Genomic DNA, 20,676 nt, shown 5'->3' with positions numbered 1-20,676 from the left:
GATAGATACTTTTTCTTTACTGGTAACCTCTTCTCCCTTATTTATGACTCATTGACAATGGATGTTGCTCAATCCCTCCTCATCATTTGATTTCCCAAGGGAAAAAACATGTAAAATACCTATCTGTGATCAATTAACACAAGTCCTCCCAACCTACTACACACAGACCATACAATCGGACTCACCCACTTTGCATTCTGGCGAGGAACATGCCTGAATGTTTTTTATTTAATTCATTTTTTAACTAATATACACTTCTGGTGCAGACATCATTACTACGTTACAATGTTGTTGTCAGGAAAAATAAATCAAACAAACTGTTCTGAGAGAAAGAATAAGATAACATGCAAAAAAAACAACAGATGAGCTAGTCATATCTGACACCACTAATATCAGTAGCTTCTCTTCTCCACCGTCTACTGAACAGGAACATGCACTGCTGTATTAAGCTAGTCAGTACACTGACATTTTTTGGTAAAGTTTGAAGATGCATGTGATTTAGAGACGTATGATACAAAATATGTTACATATGTAGTACCATCTAACGATCACTCCTTTATTTTCAAATTAATTTGTGTAAAGATATCTATTGCAGAATACAGTATTCATATTTCCATCTGTAAAGATGTATTTAAATATCAATATAATTGTGCAATTATTCATAATCTTTATAATCTCTCCCTGCAATTTCTTTAAACACATTATGTATATTAGTTTTTCCTGCTTGTTCTAACGTTGCATATCTTGAAAAAGTTAAAGGCTTTCGATGCCACGGTGGGTATATTATTGTTGAAAAGCAGTCTTACTAACCACACCATCCATCTGTGTCCCTTCTCTGAGTCCAAGAGGCATTGTCATCTGTTCCTGGTCAGCTCAGATTGTGTCTGTGGTACTCCTTCAAACAACCCCCCCCCCCCCCCCCCCCCCCCCACCCGTATCTCCCTGGGCCAAAAGGTCAACCTCACAGTAACTGTTCCAGCACATCAAATGGATAGTTACAATTAATTAACTTTATTTTTCTCACGTTGCCCCTACCTTGACTATTCAGTAGACATTACGTTGGTATCGGAGTGAAGCATTTGCAAAGAGTGTGGACGTTAGCATCCTTCTTTCCCATGTTCTTCTCTGACGGACCCCATTCCTCTTGATTTGTGCAATGGGTCAAGGTCCTGTGCTTCAGAGGGTTATAAAGAGGAGATCTTGACAGTTTCCTGGGTGTTATAGATACTGGAGCGAGAGTTGCGTAGGATGCCAGGGATGGCGGGTGAGTTAGGTAGGCTCTCATCAGGACTGTTGGCTGGGGGAGTGGGGATACTGATGATGGCTGCTGTGTAGTCAGTACAGTTCAGCTTCAGGTCTTCAGTTCTGGCGTTTAGACTGGAGCGACTGCACACACACACACACACACACACACACACACACACACACACACACACACACACACACACACACACACACACACACACACACACACACACACACACACACACACACACAAATAAAGTTAGACAATGCACGTATCTGTCACTATTACCCCCAAAATAGTCAAATGTGTTTATGTTGAGAGGACTTTTATGTGTCATCATTGTAAGTAGATCAGTGTATTCTAGACAAGTAGTTTGTTCTTCCACCGTCTGTATAGTGATACATCCATCATAGCAACTATGTATAAAAACGCAAGCGCTCAATAAAACAAACAAACTCACCATTATCAACTGTTTCCCTTAAAAATAAACGATGTCACGCTACAGTGACAAATTAAATACATTTTCCCATTGTTTTCGGCTACATTTCTCATTAAACCCATGGAGGTTGTTTTGACAAACATCAACAGCATCAAAATAGTTAGAGCCAGCAGAGTTTGAACAACTTAGAAACTATTCGAACTTAGCTTGTAATTCAGGATCAGCAGAATGTTTTTTTTTATGAATAGGCCAGAACTAAATGTAGTAAAACATCAACAGCCTCTACAGGTGATTGAGTGGTGAGGCAAATATAGAAAGGGAAGAGTGGGCTCCTTGGATCAGGTGGATAGTGTGTGCTGTACAGTACCTCTGTGGGTACTGAGTACCAACAGGTGTCTTGGTGACGTGCAGCGTGTCCAGCTCCTGCACACTTCCTCGGCTGACAGATACGGTGGAGTTGGCAAGGCGGATGGCCCTCCTCTTGGCCCGCCGGGAGCAGCAGGTGGTGGTGGCCCCCTGCTGGCTGGACAAGGAAGTGCTGCGGCTGGTGCGGAAGCCCATTGAGTCCATCATACACACCTCGCTGTAGGTGACTTCATCGGTGAACTCGTGATTCTGTCGACACATAAAAGAAAGAAAGACGTCTATCCTGGCCTCTGAACGGCCATCTTTAAACTAGCTGCAGGTGGCTGTATACTATATGATAACTTCTCATAACTGCTGAAAGTGTGAAACAGCGTGAAACACTGCCGAGTATATATACAGTACATCAGTGAGCAATAAGTATATCAGACAAAATGATCCAGGAGATAAAAAAGCAGCACTCACAGTGGTTTTCTCCAAGCACTGCAATAGATGATGATGTTGATGCTCAAAGGCGGACCTGTTCTTCACACAAAAAGCTGTGCTGTCACCATCACCACCCTGAGGGACACAGCAAGACAGCAACTCACTTAGCCCAACATAGCCACACATGAAGACATTATCCGTGTAACACGATCACATCAATAGTTGAATTAGTAGTTGGCAACGCATTGCTGTGGTAAGCAAACTTCACATTATAAATACAAATAGGAGGCGATTTTGTCCAACAAACATTGTAGAATGAGTTATTATTTAGGCAATAATACAGTATATTGATGAGTAGACAGTATACTGATGAGTATACATTATACTGATGAGTAGACATTATACAGATGAGTAGGCAGTATACTGATGAGTAGACATTATACTGATGAGTACATTTACATTTAAGTCATTTAGCAGACGCTCTTATCCAGAGCGACTTACAAGTACATACATTCATACTTTTTTTGTACTGGCCCCCCGTGGGAATCGAACCCACAACCCTGGCGTTGCAAGCGCCATGCTCTACCAACTGAGCCACACGGGACGAGACATTATACTGATGAGTAGACATTATACTGATGAGTAGACATTATACTGATGAGTAGACATTATACTGATGAGTAGACATTATACTGATGAGTAGACATTATACTGATGAGTAGACATTATACTGATAAGTAGGCAGTATACTGATGAGTAGACATTATACTGATGAGTAGACATTATACTGATGAGTAGACATTATACTGATGAGTAGACATTATACTGATGAGTAGACATTATACTGATGTGATGAGTAGACATTATACTGATGTGATGAGTAGACATTATACTGATGAGTAGACAGTATACTGATGAGTAGACATTATACTGATGAGTAGACATTATACTGATGAGTAGACAGTATACTAATGAGTAGACAGTATACTGATGAGTAGACATTATACTGATGAGTAGACATTATACTGATGCGTAGGCAGTATACTGATGAGTAGACAGTATACTGATGAGTAGGCAGTATACTGATGAGTAGACATTATACTGATGAGTAGACATTATACTGATGAGTAGGCAGTATACTGATGAGTAGACATTATACTGATGAGTAGGCAGTATACTTATGAGTAGGCAGCATACTAATGCGTAGGCAGTATAATGATGAGTAGACAGTATACTGATGAGTAGACAGTATACTAATGCATAGGCAGTATATTGATGAGTAGGCAGTATACTGATGAGTAGACATTATACTGATGAGTAGGCAGTATACTGATGAGTAGACAGTATACTGGGCGGCAGGGTAGCCTAGTGGTTAGAGCGTTGGACTAGTAACCGGAAGGTTGCAAGTTCAAATCCCCGAGCTGACAAGGTACAAATCTGTCGTTCTGCCCCTGAACAGGCAGTTAACCCACTGTTCCTAGGCCGTCATTGAAAATAAGAATTTGTTCTTAACTGACTTGCCTAGTTAAATAAAGGTAAAAAAAAAAAAAAAAAAAAATACTGATGCGTAGGCAGTATACTGATGAGTAGACAGTATACTGATGAGTTGACATTATACTGATGAGTAGACAGTATACCTCCACAGCTTATTACTGAGTGACTGCCCTTGACTGTCTGATTGTACAGTAAGTCTTCTCCCTCTCTAGTGATGTTAACCCGGACACAAAGAACTGTCTCCTGTATTCCCACGACTACTTGGTCTCACACAGTTCCAACTACATCATCAAGTTTGCAGACGACAATATTATGCCTGAGTACCAACAACGACGAGGCGGCCTACAGAGAAGAGGTAGGTACTCTGACGTCGTGGTGCTAGGTAAGCAACCTCTCCCTCAACGTCAGCAAAACAAAAGAGCTGATTGTGGACTTCAGGAGGAACCAGGCTGGGCACGCCCCCATCCTCATCAACGGAGCCGCCGTGGAGACGGTCAAAAACATCAAGTCCCACGTCTTCAAGGAGCTGAAATGGTCAAACAACACGAACACCGTAGTGAAGAAGGCACGACAGCAACTCTTCAACCTCAAGAGGCTGAAGAAATTCGGCCTGTCCCTGAGAGCCCTCACAGTGTTCTACAGGATCATCATCGAGAGCATTCTGTCAGGCTGCATCACAGCCTGGTACAGCAACTCCACCACCGCTGACCACAAGGTACTACAGAGGGTTGTACGCTCAGCCGAACGCACCACTGGCTGCACACTGCCTGTCCTCCAGGACAACTACAACACCAGGTGTCACAGGAAGGCAAAGAAGATCATCAGGGAACCCAGCCTGACCTCCCCACTTTCACGGCCTGTTCTCCCCCCAAACATACATTTATCCACTGGCCCCTGCACACCCTCACCCCCCAATGAACATTTTCTTGTTAGTCACTTGTCACAATCTTTGTTTACACACTTTGCCAATTTTATCTGCAGCAACTGTATATATTTTAACTAATTGTAAATATACAGTATATATATGCAGACAAGACAAGGTGCTGTCTTGTGATCTTTCTATATTCTATTCTTTTACTTGGTATTATTACTAGTATTATTACTATTATTAGTTCTATCATCAGTACTATTACTACTAGTAGTATTACTAGTAGTATTACAAATATTATTGCTATTACTATTATTACTAGTAGTATTACCATCAATAGTATTGCTTTTATTATTATTATTACTGGTATTACAAGTATCATTACTAGCATTATTACCAGTGTCATTACTATTATCAGTACCACTATTATTACTATTATTACTAGTAGTATAATTGCTACTAGTTTTACTAGTATAATTACCAGTATTATTATTGTTACTATTATTACTGGTATAATTACTAGTGTTATTACTATTATCGGTACTATTATTGTTACTATTACTACTTATATTATTACTAGTGGTATTACTATTACTGTTATTTACTAGTATCACTACTATTACTAGTACTATTATTATTACTATTACTACTATTACTCGTGCTATTACTGGTATCATTACTATTATTATTATGACTACTACTAATATTATTACTAGTATTGTTACTGGTATTACTACTGGTATTATTAGTGCCATTAGTATTACTATTGATATTATTACTATTATTAGTACTGATATTATTACTATTATTAGTACTGATATTATTACTATTATTAGTACTGATATTATTACTATTATTAGTACTGATATTATTATTACTATTACTGTTATTACTTGATTTATCAATAGTATTATTACTACTATTATCACTAGTGTTATTACTAGTATTAGTACTATTATTGGTGCTGTTATTAGTACTGTTACCAGTACTAGTATTGCTACCGGTATTATTACTATTGTTAGTACGATTATTAGTGTTATTATTATTACTTTTACCATTACTACTAGTATTATTACTAGTAATATTACTATTATTAGTACTGTTAGTATAACTATTATTAGTGCTATTATTATTATTGCTGTTGTCATTATTACCGGTATCATTACTAGTATTATTGCTTGTATTATTACTTGTATTATTACCAGTATTATTAATAGCACCAGTTATTACTTTTACCACTATTACTAGTATTATTACCAGTATTACTACCATTATTACTAGTATTATTACTGATATTATTACTATTATTGGTGCTATTATTACTTGTATTATTACTATTATCAGTGCTATTATTATTACTATTACTATTATTACTAATATTACTACTATTATTAGTACTATTATTGCGGTTATTATTACTATCACTATTGTTACTAATATGATCACTATTATTACTACCAGCATTGGTACTATTATTATTGCTTTTGCTGTTACTAGTATTATTACTGGTATTATTACTAGTATTATTTCTGGTATTATTACTGGTATTATTACTAGTATTATTACTAGTATTATTACTGGTATTATTACTGGTATTATTACTAGTATTATTACTGGTATTATTACTGGTATTATTACTAGTATTATTACTGGTGTTATTACTGGTGTTATTACTGGTATTATTACTGGTGTTATTACTGGTGTTATTACTAGTATTATTACTGGTGGTATTACTGGTATTATTACTGGTGGTATTACTAGTATTGTTACTGGTATTATTACTGGCGGTATTACTAGTATTATTACTGGTATTATTACTGGTATTAGTACTGGTATTATTACTAGTATTATTACTGGTATTATTACTGTACTGGTATTATTGCTGGTATTATTACTAGTATTATTACTGGTATTATTACTGGTATTATTACTGGTATTATTACTGGTGTTATTACTGGTGGTATTACTAGTATTATTACTGGTATTATTACTAGTATTATTACTGGTATTATTACTGGTGTTATTACTAGTATTATTACTGGTATTATTACTAGTATTATTACTGGTGTTATTACTGGTATTATTACTAGTATTATTACTGGTATTATTACTAGTATTATTACTGGTATTATTACTGGTATTATTACTGGTGGTATTACTAGTATTGTTACTGGTATTATTACTGGCGGTATTACTAGTATTATTACTGGTATTATTACTGGTATTAGTACTGGTATTATTACTAGTATTATTACTGGTATTATTACTGTACTGGTATTATTGCTGGTATTATTACTAGTATTATTACTGGTATTATTACTGGTATTATTACTGGTATTATTACTGGTGTTATTACTTGTATTATTACTGGTATTATTACTGGTATTATTACTGGTATTATTACTGGCGGTATTACTAGTATTATTACTGGTATTATTACTGGCGGTATTACTATTATTATTACTGGTATTATTACTGGTATTATTACTGGCGGTATTACTTGTATTATTACTGGTATTATTACTGGTATTATTACTGGTATTATTACTGGTATTATTACTGGCGGTATTACTAGTATTATTACTGGTATTATTACTGGCGGTATTACTATTATTATTACTGGTATTATTACTGGTATTATTACTGGCGGTATTACTATTATTATTACTGTTGCTCGTGTTACTTGTATTATTACCGGCATCATTACTAGTAGTATTACTTGTACTATTGCTATTACTACTACTATTATTACTTGTTGTATTTTTTCTTATTATTACTTGTATTGTTACTTGTATTATTACTAGTGTTATGACTATTATTATTGCCTATTAGTACTATTATTATTGCTATTATTAGTACTGGTATTTGTAGTATTACTATTAGTACTTGTGTTATTACTAGCATTACTGCTATTATTACTATTATTACTGGTATTATTACTATTGTTTCACTCACTTATCTTTGACCTCCATTGATGGAGATTGGAGCGTAAGAATTTCATTGTACACCTCAATTACTGTACATCTGTGACTAATAAACTCTGATTTGATTTGAACACAGAACCCCAGAGGATCAGTGCCACCTCAGATGCTTCCTAAAAAGCTGTTTCTTTATGGTTCGTTCAGAGATAAACAACTGGCTGTGGAGCTGAGATTTCCAGGTCAAGGTGGTTGATCACCATCATAACTGTTATAGACGGTGAACATCCTGTCAAAATCCTTACCGTACAGATGATCTACTCTGTTAGACTGACATACATGAGTGTGCCAGGCTGGGAGGGAGGGAGCAGGGAAACAGCTCTGTTAGTCACAAAGCCAGTCTGGAGACCTGCTGGATTCACTACAGACATGTCCGATAACATCGTCCCCCGAACTGATTACAGACTATACTGCAGCCAAAAGCAACAAAAGACCTGGGAGAGAGAACAACCCCTCTAGGTTTAGAAATAGCTCTGCAGTCCTGTTAGTAATGGGTTTATAGATCCCTGATCTCACTCTGGGATTGTAAATATTGGATTATAGTGACTTCAACTGCTGAGAAGAAACAGAATAAAGACTACTCAGGACTCAACCTGGTACATTAGTAAAGATGGGAATTCAATCTCTCTCAATCTCTGCCTCCTCCTCCTCTATCACCTCTAGTCCTTAAATCAGCAGAATGTCTTCTCATATTCTTCTGTCCTCCACTGGTGTGAAGAGAGATTAGGATACTGAAATGTGTCTGCAAGGAAGATGGAACACTTCTTCACCTCCTTCCCCTGGCTACGGCTATTAAGGAAAGTTACAGGAGATATTTACAGTTAAATTGTTTTCAATCATATTTGGCATCATAGAGTGTATGCTCTTAGGGGAAAAAATGGTTCTTCGTTTGTCCCCATAGGAGAACCCTTTTTGGTTTCAGGTAGTCAAACCCTTTGGTGGTGAAGCAGGTAATACTTTTTAGTGATGAACATTTTAGTGGTGAAAGGGTTCCATGTATATGGATATGGCTCCCGAGTGGCGCAGTGGTCTAAGGCACTGCATCTCAGTGCTAGACTTGTCACTACAGACACCCTGGTTTGAATCCAGGCTGTATCACAACCGGCTGTGATTGGGAGTCCCATAGGGCGGTGCACAATTGGCCCAGTGTCGTCCGGGTTTGGCCGGTGTAGGCCGTCATTGTAAATAAGAATTTGTTCTTAACTGACTTGCGTAGTTAAATAAAGGTAAATATATCACTTAGAACCTCGTATTTGTGAAAGGGTTCCACTTGGAACCAAAACAATAGTAATTTCAGAGGTTTCTCCTATAAGGACAATTGAAGAATACTTTATGGATCTAGGTAGCACCTTCTGTTCTAAGAATGCATTCAACACACAGTTACTAAATACACTAGTCTGCCATGCACACAGGACTGTATGTCGGTAGGTACAGCTGCAGTCTGACAGTAAACCTTCAGCCTTTTCTTTTTTTCCAAAGCTTTACCCACAGGCTATTCTCTCCTCTTACGGTAGAATGCAGAATTTGTTTAAAATCAAACAAACACACATAATACAACTAAGGATTACCAACCACCGTCGGCATAGCAACCCCATGAACTGCAATGGGGTAAAATATCTGTGAGGAGGGGTCATCCTGGAGTGTTATATGTGTTATGTACAATGATGATAACATTAGAATAGTTACCCAATGCCTATATTCCATATAGGGCAGGGCATTTCAAAACAGGATATGGCCAATATACTATATGACATGATTTTATACTATATGACATGATTTTATACTATATGACATGATTTTATACTATATGACATGATTTTATACTATATGACATGATTTTACACTATATGACATGATTTTACACTATATGACATGATTTTACACTATATGACAGGATTTTACACTATATGACGTGATTTTATACTATATGACAGGATTTTACACTATATGACATGATTTTACACTATATGACATGATTTTACACTATATGACGTGATTTTACACTATATGACGTGATTTTACACTATATGACATGATTTTACACTATATGACCTGATTTTACACTATATGACCTGATTTTTCCTCAGGAGGGCAATAACTAGGGAAATCCAAGTGATAACAAGCTAGATACTGTATGTTAGAATGTTTCATTTAGGTGAGGTTCTGGGTATTGGTAATACAACTGAGGTGAAAACAGCTAGGAGTGGAGGGTGACTCCTGAGAGCAGTGAATTGCAACTCATCCTCTAGTAACTCTCTTTATCTGTTCTGGTCCCCGTTGCTAACATCATTGTCTCTGTGTGTCCATAACCCACAACATCTGCTTTCTGTCCTCTGACTCGATGACCTCACAATATGATTCCACATCACACACACACCTCTCAAGAATGCCACATATAGCCAGGGACCTTATGTCATTGGTTAACACAGTGTCAATGAGACTTTGTGTAGCAAGTGACCCTTCATAATTGCAGGACTGACTCCGGTGGATAGATTTAATCAAGGGGAAGTTAGGGATGAAATATTAATGACTGTCAATGTGACATTTGGTTATTTTAAATGCCTTTGAAACTGAAGATGACTGATCCCCACAATGTGCTTTATTCATCCATTTTGTGTTGTTGGCAATCACAGTGACATGCCATTCTTATGCAGATTTAGTAGAACTGCAGCAGAACGTGCTGGTGAAAGGAAGGTGTTCCAGAATGGAGAGAGAGCATGAGAGATAGAAATAGAGAGAGAGAAAGCGAGACAGAGAGAACAGTAATCTGTCTAATTCTGAAGTAAATACAGTCATTACTGGCCAAGAACAAGCTCCAGTTAATTACAAGCTCCAGTTAGTTACAAGCTACTGTTAGTTACAAGCTACAGTTAGTTACAAGCTACAGTTAGTTACAAGCTACAGTTAGTTACAAGCTACAGTTAGTTACAAGCTCCAGTTAGTTACAAGCTCCAGTTAGTTACAAGCTCCAGTTAGTTACAAGCTCCAGTTAGTTACAAGCTACAGTTAATTACAAGCTACAGTTAGTTACAAGCTCCAGTTAGTTACAAGCTCCAGTTAGTTACAAGCTCCAGTTAGTTACAAGCTCCAGTTAGTTACAAGCTCCAGTTAGTTACAAGCTACAGTTAATTACAAGCTACAGTTAGTTACAAGCTACAGTTAGTTACAAGCTCCAGTTAGTTACAAGCTCCAGTTAGTTACAAGCTCCAGTTAGTTACAAGCTACAGTTAGATACAAGCTACAGTTAGATACAAGTTACAATAAATGATACCATGGCAACAAAACTGTCTCCTGAACAGAAAAAGCTTCAGAGCAAAAGCTTTAGTGTTATTTTGTTTCATCACAAGGCTGAACAGGTGCTTGATCTTATCAGTCCATCCCAGCACTTTGGAGCCTCTGCTAAAAGCATTAATGTAGGTATATTTAACCTTTTACTATTCACTCTTCCCTATTGTGTTGAACATACTTTAGATTAAATACTGTATTCTGTACATTTGAAATCCAAACGTGAACACGTGAAATGACCTGGATTGTCTGTATATGACCATAAGGTAACATTTGTTCATGTGAATTGCTCACCTGCAATCCCCCATCCTCTTTGTGCTGCAGGAATGCATTGGTGGCCCCTTTTTTAGCCATTCGAATCCTTGCCTGACGCACTTTCTGGAGAATGGAAAAGAATTGGACAGAAATGCCTGTGTCAGCACTTGTTCCACATACAACCCAGAGAGCAATATCTGGGGAATAGAAACCAAACTCCCCTTTCACAAGACAGTGTGTTTCCTCGTAGCTTTATAATAGGCTTTTTTGCCTGACAAGCGCACCTTGTTATGTGAAGGCAGATTGCTCCTACTTATTTATCACTCATATCACGCGATACAGCAGAAGAACAACAATGTGACACACACATGATAAGAATGACATCACGCCTCTCTCTCGTTTACCTGCTGTGCCCTCATCTTATCTGCCCTTTGGTTCTGGTGGTAGATCCTTGCGAAGTTGGAGACTATGACAGGCACAGGTAGAGCAATCACCAGCACGCCACTGAGGGAGCAGATGGAGCCAAATATCTTGCCCGCTATGGAGTCTGGAACCATGTCTCCATATCTGAAAACAGCAACAACAAGCCAGCAGGGGGTTAATGTGAGCAACGCTTCTCTCGGGTCATTACGGGGACTAGTGCGACGGAACAGTTGTATCTCAACATCACAGTATAGACAGACAGAAAGAGGTACAAACCAACGGCTCTGAGTGTAAGCGTGTCAATCGTCCTGCCTTGAATTTCAAACAGTTAAATAAAAAAGAAATGTGGCAGAAATAGATGGCAATTACAGCACTCTACCACCAGTGAGAAAACATACTCAAATTGGAAACTCATAGGGGAGAAGAGAATGAAATCAACTGAAGCATTCTCTTACTACTGACTCACTGTGTAGTGAGACTTCAATACTGTATATGTGTAGTGAGACTTCAATACTGTATATGTGTAGTGAGACTTCAATACTGTAAGTCCATTGTGACAAGTCTTCACTGTGCATGTCTGAACATTTTATTTATAATACATTACTTGTCAAAATTCAGAAACTTATCTTTGTAATTGAACACCTCATTAAAGAAAGGCTGATTAGGGAGTGTAGGTTGTTTATAATAAGGGTTACCTGTACAAAATCAGACCTCTGAAATGAGAATGGATGGCCCTCCCTTTAGCAAAATATATTCTAACTAAACCTTCCCTGAACGCTTAAAAAAAAAAAAAGTGAACATCACCTATACCCAAAATAATAATTTAAACATAAAGTGGATAGCAGAGAACTACCACTTACCCTCACTTCTTGGACAGATCAGAAACTTCATCCTGTAAGCATTACAACGCATTCATTTTGCACAGGGCTGCGGACCAGAAGGTTGTGGGCTATCAGACCACAGTACACAAAAGTAGGGATGGAAATATATTTTTTATAATAAAAAGAATTGCATGAATCTATCATCGTATTTGCAGGTCTGAGATTTCTTTTTTATGCCTTTTATAAAAATGTCATGCAATTCTATGTCATTTCACATGACTAGACACATTAGCAGAATACCACACAAATTAACAAAACTTCAAGCTAAGAATGGACAGAGAGAGAGGCCGATGAGTTCATCTTATCATATTTCTCCAATGCCAAGTAAGCGTGTCTTGTTTGCAATGAAACGGTCCCTGTTTGCAAATAATTAAATCTGAGACGTCATTATGCATGGTATTTTAAAAAGTTTGTTTTCTTATTTAACCAGGCAAGTTGATTAAGAACAAATTCTTATTTACAATGACGGCCTACCGGGGAACAATGGGTTAACTGCCTTGTTCGGGGGCAGAACGACAGATTTTTACCTTTTCAGCTCGGGGATTCAATCCAGCAACCTTTCGGTTACAGGCCCAACAGTCTACCCACTAGGCTACCTGCTCTGTCTGTGGTGGAAAGGTGTAGGCCTACTGACGCAGAAAAATGAAGCTTTGACTGCTGGCTACTCTTCTTCTGTGGTTTAACCCAACGAGAGAAGGTCACAAGTGTTTCCCTAAAAGTTGTATTGGTTTAAACATCTATTTTTACATAAAGTTAATTGCTCAATCAATTGATAGCGACAGAATTAGATTACTTTCCAAGCAAAGTACATTTTTGTCTCCTCGGCTATAAAAGATTGTAGCTCAGCCAATGAACGTCATAGAAACGTAACACAGGTTGTAGCTCAGCCAATGAACGTCATAGAAACGTAACACAGGTTGTAGCTCAGCCAATGAACATCATAGAAACGTAACAAAGGTATCCCCATATGAATTCAGTCACCTCTTTCCTGGGTATTTTACAGCTTGTTTCTAGCATAAAGCATCACGGACCAAATCGCTGTTATCGATCACGTTATATAATTGGATCTGTTTAGTTTCAGCACCACAATGTAAGTTACTAGAATCAGGCTTACTGTGAGGTCAATAACTCCGATAAATACATCATGGGAAAGAAACATTGTTTTTATAGAAATATATATTATAGTATTAGCAAGCTATCAAAGTTGACCTCCGGTCCTCCTTCTCATCTTTACACGCTCTCTCTCAAACTGAACAGAACATAGGCTAGTCTTCGCACACGATATAGAACTTTTTGGACGAATATATATTTTTTTAGGAAGAAGCCTTTGACTGTCCTCCTGAACTGCCACTATAGGCCTACATAGCACAGCCATTGGTTAGGTAGCACAAAAAAAAGTTTGGATCAGGAAGAGCAGAGCGTGGCACAGGGTTAGAATTAGGGGTTCAACAAGGGTTCTTCTAAGAACCTCAAAGTTCTTTGAAGAACCTTGGGGTTCTTGACGATGAAAATTGCCCCCAAAAGGTTCTTCCAAGAACATCATGGGAGGTGGTGGTCATCGAGGAACCTCCTTAGTTGGTGGGGGTTCTTGCAGAAACCTAACTGCCCAACTGAAACATTTGGATTTGAAAGAACAGCAGGTGCAGGAACTTAACTGAAAAATGTAAGGATCTCAATTTAAGGTTTGCCCCTTGTACGATCTAAATTGATTTTGTTTTCTAATGACACCATCAATCTTTACATATTTGCTCAAATCTTTCTAAAACAGAAAATGGACACAATTCAATGAATATCAATCAACAAAGAGGTAAGAATATGTAGGCTATAAGAATATGTTGAAGGCTAGCTGTATTGGGTGCAGATGACTGAACTGCTCACTTTTGTGTCTGTAGGTATACGAGGAGGCATAAAAAGGTATGTCAATTGGCAATGTTACACAGATACCATGAACCATCTTCTTCCCTTAACTCTTCAATGAAAATCCCACAGGCCTCTACGTTATGGACAAGGTATGTCCAAGGTATGTCCACAAGGTATGTCCACAAGGTATGTCCATAATACTGTTTTTTTCATTCTTATTTACCACAAAAACCAAGGTATGAATATTGTTGAGTGCACGTTTTGTTGATCATCTGTATAATTAAACATTTTTGGATTCACAGACATCACCCTCCCTACACCTCTGAATATAACAGGAAACCTGTTCAATCACCATGCACTGTAAAATCATTCTGGCTGTGGATATGAAGGACATCAACACATTAACATCAACACACCAGAGGATATGTCCATTGGACTTGGGGCTCTGCTGGGAGTTTACCTCAAATTGGGATTTTTTTATTCTGCTTTGCCACTAAAATCATAATAAACACCGACAACTAAAATGTTGTGTTATTGTTGTTATTGGTATGCATATTATTATTAATAATAATAGGGGAGGGGGGTAGTTAAAACATTTACCCCAAAAGGTTCTTCAAAAGGTTATTCCAGGATAAATCAAAAGGGGTTCTTTGAAGAACTTATAGGGGTTCCCTAACAGGTTTAATGTGAAGAACCCCTAAAGGATACTCCAGGAGTCTTTTCTTTTTGGAGCACATTGCAGTGTGTAATGCAGCTTAGTTTTATTTACACCATCCCAGCAGCTTCTCCGAGCATGCGCTTTGTATAGCCTAGCCTACAGCCTATAGGCTATGGATCATTTGATTGAGACTACACTAAATAGCCTATAGGCTATGGATCATTTTACTGAGACCACACTAAATAGCCTATAGGCTATGGATCATTTGATTGAGACCACACTAAATAGCCTATAGGCTATGGATCATTTGATTGAGACCACACTAAATAGCCTATAGGCGCACTTGATATTGTGTGCTCAGCGCTCAGCGGAGAATCAGAGACGAGGGGCAGCATCGGGCACACATCGATATATAGCCTAACAAGCAACTCATTCTAAAACACAGAGAACTATTGACATTTCATCAATTACAAAGGACATGACCCTCCCCAGGACTAGATCTTAACAATACTAAACCCTCCCCTTGACTGAAATGGAAAAAGCATGACCCTCCCCCATGTTCCTCCATGTTACCATGCTGTACATTTCCATCCATCCCTTATCATGACTGAGAATGATCACGCCAGAGCAGTTAATAAAAATATTTCTGTCTCTCTCCTTCACTCTCACTGAACACACACGCGCGCACACACTTTTTTCCACTTTCTCTTAGCACATGCTATCAGGCACACAAGTTGCTGGTGGTTGCCTGATAAAGTACACCATCTGGCCTCTGATTGGCATAGTTCGTTCCATTGATCACTGGTGCTGAGTTGAGCGACTGTTGAAAATAAATAAAAGTGGAGGGGTGTCAGAAGCCAGTCAGGTGTGGTGGAGACAACATTTCCCACATTCATCATAGCCATTGCAGTGCATTGGAGGAATATGCCACCTGATTTCTGATCAGCAAGCTGTCCCATTAAAGTAAGGCCTACCCCACAAAGAGAAGCTGTCCCATTACAGTAAGGCCTACCCTACAAAGAGAAGCTGTCGCATTACAGTAAGGCCTACCCCACAAAGAGAAGCTGTCCCATTACAGTAAGGCCTCCCCCACAAAGAGAAACTGTCCCATTACAGTAAGGCCTACCCCACAAAGAGAAGTTGTCCCATTACAGTAAGGCCTGCCCTACACAGAGAAGCTGTCGCAATACGGTAAGGACTACCCTACATAGAGAAGCTGTCCCATTACAGTAAGGCCTACCCCACATAGAGAAGCTGTCCCATTACAGTAAGGCCTACCCCACATAGAGAAGCTGTCCCATTACAGTAAGGCCTACCCTACATAGAGAAGCTGTCCCATTACAGTAAGGCCTACCCTACATAGAGAAGCTGTCCCATTACAGTAAGGCCTACCCCACATAGAGAAGCTGTCGCATTACGGTAAGGCCTGCCCTACATAGAGAAGCTGTCCCATTACAGTAAGGCCTACCCTACATAGAAAAGCTGTCGCATTACGGTAAGGCCTGCCCTACATAGAGAAGCTGTCCCATTACAGTAAGGCCTACCCTACATAGAGAAGCTGTCCCATTACAGTAAGGACTACCCTAGATAGAGAAGCTGTCCCATTACAGTAAGGACTACCCTATATAGAGAAGCTGTCCCATTACAGTAAGGCCTACCCTACATAGAGAAGCTGTCCCATTACAGTAAGGCCTACCCTACATAGAGAAGCTGTCCCATTACAGTAAGTCCTACCCTACATAGAGAAGCTGTCCCATTACAGTACGGACTACCCTACATAGAGAAGCTGTCCCATTACAGTAAGTCCTACCCTACATAGAGAAGCTGTCCCATTACAGTAAGGACTACCCTACATAGAGAAGCTGTCCCATTACGGTAAGGCCTACCCTACATAGAGAAGCTGTCCCATTACAGTAAGGCCTACCCTACATAGAGAAGCTGTCCCATTACAGTAAGGCCTACCCTACATAGAGAAGCTGTCCCATTACAGTAAGGCCTACCCTACATAGAGAAGCTGTCCCATTACAGTAAGGCCTACCCTACATAGAGAAGCTGTCCCATTACAGTAAGGCCTACCCTACTGTACATAGAGAAGCTGTGCTCCAACAGGGAAGGGGGCTGCTGTCAGAGACAAACACTACAAACCCCGGTAACACTTTATTTGGATAGATGGTTTGTAGATGGTTTGTAGTTGGTCCATAACTGTCAACCACATTTCAACTTACTGTCCACTAACCCTAACCTTAACCCATACCCTAACCCTTATTATTAACCTAACCCTAACCTTAACCCATACCCTAACCCTTATTATTAACCTAACCCTAACCTTAACCCATACCCTAACCCTTATTATTAACCTAACCCTAGCAAGCAGTCGCTTATCAACATACAGTCTCTTGGGCCTCCCGAGAGGCGCCTCAGTCTAAGGCACTGCATCGCATTGCTAGCTGCGTCACTACAGATCCTGGTTCGATCCCAGGCTTTGTCGCTGCTGGCCGCGACCGTGAGACCCATGAGGCGGCGCACAATTGGCCCAGCGTCGTCCAGGTTAGGGGGGTTTGGCCAGACGGTTTGTCCTTGTCCCATCACGCTCTAGCGACTCCTGCGGCGGGCCAGGCGCGGTGCACGCTGACACGGTCACCAGGTGTACGGTGTTTCCTACGACACATTGGTGCGGCTGGCTTCTGGGTTAAGCGAGTATTGTGTCGTGTTTCGGAGGACACACGGCTCTCGACCTTCAACTCTCCCAAGTCCGTACAGGAGTTGCAGCGATGGAACAAGACTGTAACTACCAATTGGATATCACGAAATTGAGGAGAAAAAGGGGTAAAAAAAATAAAATAAACATTTATAATAAATGCACAAAGAAGTCCATACAGTAAGACACATATGGTGGTGTGGGGGCTGTGGTGTGGGGGCTGTGCTTTGGCAGAGTGGGTGGGGTTATATCCTTCCTGTTTGGCCCTGTCCGGGGGTTTCTTCGGATGGGGCCACAGTGTCTCCTGACCGCTCCTGTCTCAGCCTCCAGTATTTATGCTGCAGTAGTTTATGTGTCGGGGGGCTGGGGTCAGTTGGTTATACCTGGAATACTTCTCCTGTCTTATCCAGTGTCCTGTGTGAATTTAAGTATGCTCTCTCTAATTCTCTCGTTCTCTCTTTCTCTCTGAGAACCTGAGCCCTAGGACCATACGTCAGGACTACCGGGCATGCTGACACCTTGCTGTCCCCAGTCCGCCCGGCCTTGCTGCTATTCCAGTTTCAACTGTTTCTGCCTGCGGTTACGAAACCCCTACCTGTCCCAGACCTGCTGTTTTCAACTCTTAATGATCGGCTATGAAAAGCCAACTGAGATTTATTCCTGATTATTATTTGACCATGCTTGTCATTTATGAACATTTTGAAAATCTTGGCTCTCTCTAATTTTCTCCTTCTCTCTTTCTCTCGGAGGACCTGAGCCCTAGGACCATACGTCGGGACTACCGGCCGTGGTGACTCCTTGCTGCCCCCAGTCCGCCTGGCCTTGCTGCTATTCCAGTTTCAACTCTTCTGCCTGCGGTTATGGAACCCCTACCTGTCCCAGACCTGCTGTTTTCAACTCTTAATGATCGGCTATGAAAAGCCAACTGAGATTTATTCCTGATTATTATTTGACCATGCTTGTCATTTATGAACATTTTGAAAATCTTGGCTCTCTCTAATTTTCTCCTTCTCTCTTTCTTTCTCTCGGAGGACCTGGGCCCTGGACCATGCGTCGGGACTGCCGCCCGTGGTGACTCCTTGCTGTCCCCAGTCCGCCTGGCCTTGCTGCTATTCCAGTTTCAGCTGTTCTGCCTGCGGTTATGGAACCGCCACCTGTCCCAGACCTGTTGTTTTTCAACTCTTAATGATCAGCTATGAAAAGCCAACTGAAAATTATTCATGATTATTATTTGACCATGCTTGTCACTTATGAACATTTTTGAACATCTTGGCATAGTTCTGTTATAATCTCCACCCGGCACAGCCAGAAGAGGACTGGCCACCCCTCATAGCCTGGTTCCTCTCTAGGTTTCTTCCTAGGTTTTGGCCTTTCTAGGGAGTTTTTCCTAGCCACCGTGCTTCTACACCTGCATTCTAGCTGTTTGGGGTTTTAGGCTGGGTTTCTGTACAGCACTTCGAGATATTATCTGATGTACGAAGGGCTATATAAAATAAAATTGATTGATTGATTGATATGGCAGCTGTGGCACTGTCAGCACCTTGGAGCAGCAACAATCAGACCACATAGTGGTACTACAGTATGTAACAACAATCAGACCACATAGTGGTACTACAGTATGTAACAACAATCAGACCACATAGTGGTACTACAGTATGTAACAACAATCAGACCACATAGTGGTACTACAGTATGTAACAACAATCAGACCACATAGTGGTACTACGGTATGTAACAACAATCAGACCACATAGTGGTACTACAGTATGTAACAACAATCAGACCACATAGTGGTACTACAGTATGTAACAACAATCAGACCACATAGTGGTACTACAGTATGTAACAACAATCAGACCACATAGTGGGACTACAGTATGTAACAACAATCAGACCACATAGTGGGACTACAGTATGTAACAACAATCAGACCACATAGTGGTACTACAGTATGTAACAACAATCAGACCACATAGTGGTACTACAGTATGTAACAACAATCAGACCACATAGTGGTACTACGGTATGTAACAACAATCAGACCACATAGTGGTACTACAGTATGTAACAACAATCAGACCACATAGTGGTACTACAGTATGTAACACACTAATATTCTCAACAGGTTGCCCATTTGACAACATTCTGTAGGTACAATAACAAGCATGAACATATTGGGATCTGCATACCTAAACAGCCAATCACTGTTACAGTAGCATATTGATTCAGAAAATATTGATACAAGTCTAATACTGTCGGATGCATACGACCATAAAAGGTACAAATATAAATATATAGGAACACACAAACATATTTGATTTACTGCTGAAATTATAAGCTACTGATGGACTCCTCAAGGCATACAGCCTTAGAAACAAAGATGCTATCTGGAGCTTAAAAGGGTTCTTCGGCTGTCCCCATAGGATAACCCTTTTAAGGAACCGTTTTGGTTCCAGGTCCAACCCTTTTGGTTCCAGGTAGAACTATTTTGGGTTCCATATAGAATCCTTTCCAAAAAGGGTTCTACCTGGAACCAAAAAGGGTTCTCCTATGGGGACAGCCGAAGAACCCTTTTGGAACCCTTTATTCTACAGTTGAAATCAGTGGTGGATAACTGCAGGGGGAAACAGAGTGTTGAGAAAGATTACTCTACAATTGATAGGAAAGCTAACGGAGTTACTTGGGACTGGGGACATTTGTAAACCAACCAAGCCCTTTAGATTGGCACCATTTGAAGCCTTTTTTTTGTGCCTCATACTGTAGTTATTGCAACACACCATAATCATGCTTAGTAGCTTCAGC

At 39.7% G+C, this 20,676-nt stretch overlaps 1 protein-coding gene across 1 annotated transcript in view; it reads right to left on the bottom strand.

The window, feature by feature from the left end:
* Positions 1-937: 937 nt before the first annotated feature.
* LOC129861230 (potassium voltage-gated channel subfamily D member 1-like) overlaps positions 938-20,676 on the bottom strand; it is a 69,014-nt gene continuing 49,275 nt past the window's right edge. Inside the window, exons 3-7 of the mRNA XM_055932458.1 lie at positions 11,759-11,921; positions 11,394-11,477; positions 2,514-2,609; positions 2,053-2,300; positions 938-1,386 (exon numbers count right to left, since the gene is read on the bottom strand). Coding sequence (XP_055788433.1) covers positions 1,185-1,386; positions 2,053-2,300; positions 2,514-2,609; positions 11,394-11,477; positions 11,759-11,921 — 793 coding nt within the window. The 3' untranslated portion in view covers positions 938-1,184. The remainder of the gene's footprint in view (positions 1,387-2,052; positions 2,301-2,513; positions 2,610-11,393; positions 11,478-11,758; positions 11,922-20,676) is intronic.

This window comes from Salvelinus fontinalis, chromosome 8 (genome assembly GCF_029448725.1).
Source record: "Salvelinus fontinalis isolate EN_2023a chromosome 8, ASM2944872v1, whole genome shotgun sequence".
In the NCBI taxonomy this organism is placed as follows: Eukaryota; Metazoa; Chordata; class Actinopteri; order Salmoniformes; family Salmonidae; genus Salvelinus; species Salvelinus fontinalis.
The sequence above is the reverse complement of the archived record's forward strand: the minus strand, read 5'-3'. Positions and strand labels throughout refer to the sequence as shown.